This window comes from Trachurus japonicus, chromosome 5 (genome assembly GCF_045865225.1).
Source record: "Trachurus japonicus isolate A0001 chromosome 5, Traja_1.0".
Taxonomy (NCBI): Eukaryota; Metazoa; Chordata; class Actinopteri; order Carangiformes; family Carangidae; genus Trachurus; species Trachurus japonicus.
In genome coordinates, this window is record NC_140911.1 from 21,805,567 (window position 1) to 21,811,076 (window position 5,510).

General features: G+C 45.9%; 1 protein-coding gene across 1 annotated transcript in view; it reads right to left on the minus strand.

Annotated features, from left to right (window-relative positions):
- Window positions 1–3,670, minus strand: part of gdf5 (growth differentiation factor 5) — a 7,368-nt gene extending 3,698 nt beyond the window's left edge. The window contains exon 1 of the mRNA XM_085776763.1: window positions 2,249–3,670. Within this exon, the coding sequence (XP_085632889.1) occupies window positions 2,249–3,143 (895 nt within the window). The 5' untranslated portion in view covers window positions 3,144–3,670. The remainder of the gene's footprint in view (window positions 1–2,248) is intronic.
- Between the last annotated feature and the right edge of the window lie 1,840 nt (window positions 3,671–5,510).

The window sequence follows — 5,510 nt, forward strand, 5'->3', positions numbered from 1 at the left end:
TAAGATATTTAAGCAACGTGGCAAATGAGAGAAGATGTAAAGAAAGAAAACAGGGAAGTGAGAGTGAAGGAGTGAGTGAGGAGGTGGGAGGAGATGTGTCAGGCCATCAGTCACACCTCCTCCCTGCTCCTCAGCATGCACAGGAGGTCAATGGTGATTTGCTGAGGACACGCTAAGCAAATAAAGCCCAAATTAAAAGTACATTAAGTGCTTGAAATGTAAACCTTTAGCGGGGGCCACAAACATTCAACTGTGCTCATTAAAACATTGTTTTAAACAGTTTTACACCGTAAAGATAACACGAGACAGGAGAGGCCACCCTACTTGTGGATGTGAGGAGTGTTTATTTACCCTCCTGAGGCCGTATATCACTGGAAGCAGCCAGTGAATAACCAGATGGCTTGAGACACACACAAACACACTTACAGACACTAAAATACAACAGCACACACACATAGTGCATGAATAAGTATGATATCTACATGCAAGTTGTGGAGCATCAGAATAAATGTCCTCTTTGTTTAAGATTTAGACATCAGGAAAGATCAGAACAAAGATGGCGTCCAGGGAAACAAACACAAATATAGAAATCTGTTGTATAAAATAACCAAACATAATCCAACTGTTGTTCATTGCACGGTAGGAAATACTGTAGCTTTTATCCCTTAGATGTTCAGAACGTCAAATAGGTCCAGGTTTTCTCATATAGCTCTTGAAAAACCACAACCATTCACAAGGCCCAATTATTCAGGCTGATTTAAGTTCAGTAACGTGAGATCACCACTTTATTTAGGTTAAAGGTCTCATATAAAAGTAGATGTGTTTATATTAAAGGTCCATACAGTATAATGGTAGATGTTTATAAAACTCTGTACAGTAAAAAGGTAGATGCCCGTGTGTGTTGTTATTACAAACCAGGTCTAGTTTCTATATCAATGCTGGGAAACTACCAAAGCCTCAGTCCACAGAGAAATGCAAACAGCCTGTACTGAAAAACGGAGCTTTGAAACCAGCTGTCAGGACTTCTGTGACTTTGTGATGTCACAACAAAGCAGTCACTAAGCCCAACCCACCGTCCAACTTATGCAGGGTTTGGTTTCTCTGAGCGTATTACCTGAGAACAGTCAGCAAATCAGAGGAGAGGTTCAGAGCCTCCTCTCCTCTGATTGGCTGACAAAGAGCTGTTGTAGAGAGAGAAACTGAGAGAGATGTGGAACTACACTGAGATGATCTTTTCATTTATCAACACAGAAGAAGAGTGGAAGGAGACGGTTTCCGGTCTTTGTGCTAAGCTAAGCTAAGCTAAGCTAAGCTAAGATAAAATAAGCTAAGCTAAGCTAACTTCACACCATTAGTCTGAGCACCTAACTAAACCAAACAAACACACTGAGCAGCTCCACATGCCGGTGACATTTACATGTGTGATAGTTCACTCTGGATCTCGCAGCAGCTTCCTGCAGCTTTGAAGTCAGTTCCAGAGAAGTTATGAGTAACAGAGTCATCTCTTTTCCCATCATTCCCTCTGAGCGCGAGTGGCTGACCCTCCTGACTCCCCTCCAGATGCTCTCTCTCTCGCTCTCTTAACTGCTTTTACCTCACAGGCCCATGAACAGTTGTGAGTGCATGTGCATGTGGACAATTTACAGTGTTCCCCCCTCCAGGAACCTCCAGACTGGTGTTTGACCTCCACTCCTCTGCCTCACATCTCCCAGCCCTCGCTCCACACTCTGTCTTCTCTCCTCAGCCACATGTCTCAGCTCTCTCCACTGAGCCTCCCCTGGATCCTGCTGCTGCTGCTCCTGTGTGAGTGTTTTTTCCTGACTAATCACTCAGTGAAAGCACCACAGTTCGTCTGCGCTGATTCGTATCAATGATCAGAACTGATTATACAGATACAGTCCTGCACTTACAACACTTCTCCACAGTTACCAAATATCAGGGTGAAACCTGCTCTCACGCTAGATTTACTCATGGGGCTGAGGTGATGGACATGATTGACAACAGAAAGTCCATTAATCAGGATTTTGTGCCAAAAACTAACATCTCAAAAGTAAATTCATGATTTAAAAGATCCAATCTGTAAGTTAAATTCAACAAAATAAGTTTGAGTTGAAAGATTTCCCCCCCCTGACCCTTTTGTTCAACACACTCACAACTTGAAAGACATTACGTCAAACGCCATAAAGCTGTGAATCAAAAACTGAAACAGTATCAGAAAGTGAGAGAACCGATGTTAGAGCTCGTTTACCTTGTCCTTTATCTACGAAGCTGGTGATGGTGTTGGCCAGACCCGCTTCATGCAGCGCGCTGCTGTTCAGGTCCCCGGTGGACAGAGACCAGTACAGCGACAGCATGTAATCATGGGGAATCACCAGCGGCTGCTTGTGATGCGCCTCCCGCTCGCTCACTTTCAGGGCCTTGTAGCTGGATCCCCGCTGCGCCACCGGAGCCGCGTTCTGCTGCTGCTTCTGCACAAACGTGGCTCTGCGCTCCGGAGCTCCTGCTGCTGCCGCTGCTGCTCTTGCAGCAACTTTACCAAAGTTTCTCCCCGGTGAGCTACCGCCACCGCCACCGCCTCCACCTCCGCCTGCAGCAGCCAAAGTCCTGACTCCTTTTCCAGCTGCATGTGCGCTAAAAGCCGCGGGAGCGTGCGCTTTAATATGAGCGTCCCCGACGGGCATCCAGGAGCGCACAGCCTCTTTGCGCCCTAAACTGACCACCCTGTCCCGGTGCTGCTGTTGCTGCAGCTGTGCACGGTTCACCGGCACGGCCGCCTTGCGCTGTGCCGAGGATGAGGACGCAGATGCCACCGCAGTAGCTGTGCTTTTCACAACTGCCGCCTCGCCCTTGATCAGCGGTGGCACTGCGCGTATACGCGTGATCCTCGCCGGACTCACCGGTGACGGTTTCCACGTCCCAGTCCCAGTCCCGGTCACTGGCTGTCTGCCCGCCGTGAACGTGGCTCCGCCGATACCTCCACCGGTTCTTCCCTGAGCTTGTTCCGCGTCCCTGCCGCCTGTCTCTCCGAGCCGGTGGTGCTGATACTCGCTCGGTCTGGTCCGGCTGAGAGAACCGAGGACGGGGCGCAGGTAAATGAGAGTCCAGCAGCTCAACAGAAGACAAAGACGCTTCACGACTTTCATCCTAAAGCCCTTTTGCCTTTGGCCAGGCCGACATCGTAGTAAACCTCGGTCAATTCGGAATTACTGGACCTGTCCGGTGGAAAAGAGAAGTGGGAGCGGTCCGGTTCGGTCCCAGTCCTTCATCCTCTGAGCTTCCTCTCCGCTCTGTCAGAGGGGGGATGAATAAAAAGTGCCTTTCCCATCCGAAATGAACTGTGGACATATGCGAGGCTGTAAAAGCAAAGATGTGGACCAGAACTGGGTTTTATTAGCTGAAGAAACAAATCCTGCAAAGCCTCATTCTCCCATCCGTCATGTGTAAGAACCATAGTGCTGCAGAGATCCCGCCTGCGAGAGAGAGTGCAGAAATCCTGGAGGACTGAGCGGACTCGCGTTAAACCCAGCGCGGCTCATTCTGCTGGATATCTTGTAAGAAACTTCTTTAAATCCCACTTTTTTTTCCAAGAGAGGCAAGAATGGCGTAATGCCGCTGCCTCCGTTTTTTTTTTCTCTTTCCCCTCAAAGTTTGAACTCCGTCCAGTGAAAATATTTCACTCACACACCAACCTGCAGGTGCGCGAAAAAATCCTCCAACAAACCTGAAGCGCAGGAATTGGAAACGGAATTCCAGAAAGCCGTTTTAATTACCCCGTGATGTCATGCTGTCCAAAGTCATTTAACAGCAATATTTCTTCTCAAATCTTCCTCCCCTCTTTCCACCGATGACTCACCAAAGCACTAAGACTAAATGGCACAACCCCCCCACCTCACCCCCCAAGAAAGAATGAGAGAGTGAGAGAGAGCAAAGAAAAACTGCTGTCTGTCATTTTAAGTGAGTCGTTTTTTTCTTCCACTTTGTGTAAATAAAAAGATCAAGAGGAGTCAGGTGAAGTCAGGGACACAGCAATATGCTCAATTGAAAAGGTTAAATAACAGGAATGAATAGAGAATTAAAGTAGATGCTTTATGTCTGCTTTTTATACTGGATTGGTGAAAAAAACGTAACAAACAAAAAGTAATTTCAAAACACAAATAAATTATACAGGAGACATAGGTGTTTAGATATAAATATCTATATCTACCCGAAGTTCGACCCGAATTCCTCATTCCTTCAGGATGAAGATCCAGATGTTCCTTTAAATAAAATCATTAAATCTCTTGAGTTCACAGTAGAAATCCCTTATCAGATTCAAGCCAAAGCTTCATGTTATAAAAGCTGTATTAAACTGAAGGTTTGGTTGAATCGTCATTTATGTTGATTCTGTTCAAACTTTCATGGTCCCAGATAATGAAACTCACTGACGGAACAGATGATCCTCAGGCTTTTTATCTACTGGCAAAACTAATGACATCAGCATCAGCTGGATGTTGTAACTCTGGTGTCTCAGACACACAGGTGAGACTCTCAGGTGAACTATGAAGCACACAAAAAAACGAACAAAATTAACCTGCATCCTTGTGTGCTAAATATTGGCATGTTAGCATTGTCATTGCGAGCATGTGAACATTTAGCTACAAGTACCACTGTAACTGAGAGCAGCCCCACAAAGTGGAAAACTGTGTCTTGTTTTATAATCTGTCCCTAAATGGTGAATATCTAAGCCACGCCCCACAGCTAACATATTTACCAAAAAAGGAGATTCCCCACAATCAAAAACCAGTCACCTTACCACCTTTGTCCAAATTGCATTGTGTTGTTGTCTTATTATCTCTTTGTCAACCTGTGACTAAGGCTATACTCTAAACACAAATTCTAATGTTGCTTAACATTTGCTCTTAATGTTTAGTATCCAGTTAACCACATTTCCGGAGGAAATCTTTCTCTTATTGTTTGCCCCTTTTTCGACTGCCTCCATCCTTGTTGTGTTTTCAATATGGACATCAGGTGAGGGAGGCAAGACTCTAGCTGCTGGGCTTGAACGTTACTAAAGGAAAATGTCTGATATTGAAAAAAATAAAGAATCAGAGCTAAAAGAGGTCGCAGGGTCACGTTTTCAAACATGGCCTTGTGAACATCCACATTAACATTCTCTACTTTAATTTTCCTTCCTCCGCTAAAGGATGTTTGGGGGGTGGGGGCTTGGTTTTGATTCTGAAACTCTTTGCCAGTTTAATTTATGATGCCACGAGGAGCGCCAGCACAGTGTCATAAATTTAGTTTAGACCAAGCTCGAGGAATAATTAGCAGCCAGAAAGCTCGGGTTCAAACCTGGATACCTTGGCAGCGGCTTGGGGGTCTCTGGTGGTTTGTAACAGGAGCTGGTGTTCTGGTGCACAGTGTTTCTCTTTCCCTCTTTGCCTCTCTCTCCCTCGCCCTGGATCTCGGCCCTCGGCTCAGTATGAGGCTGTGATGGATGAACAGAAGTGATTGGATAATATGAGGCTGTC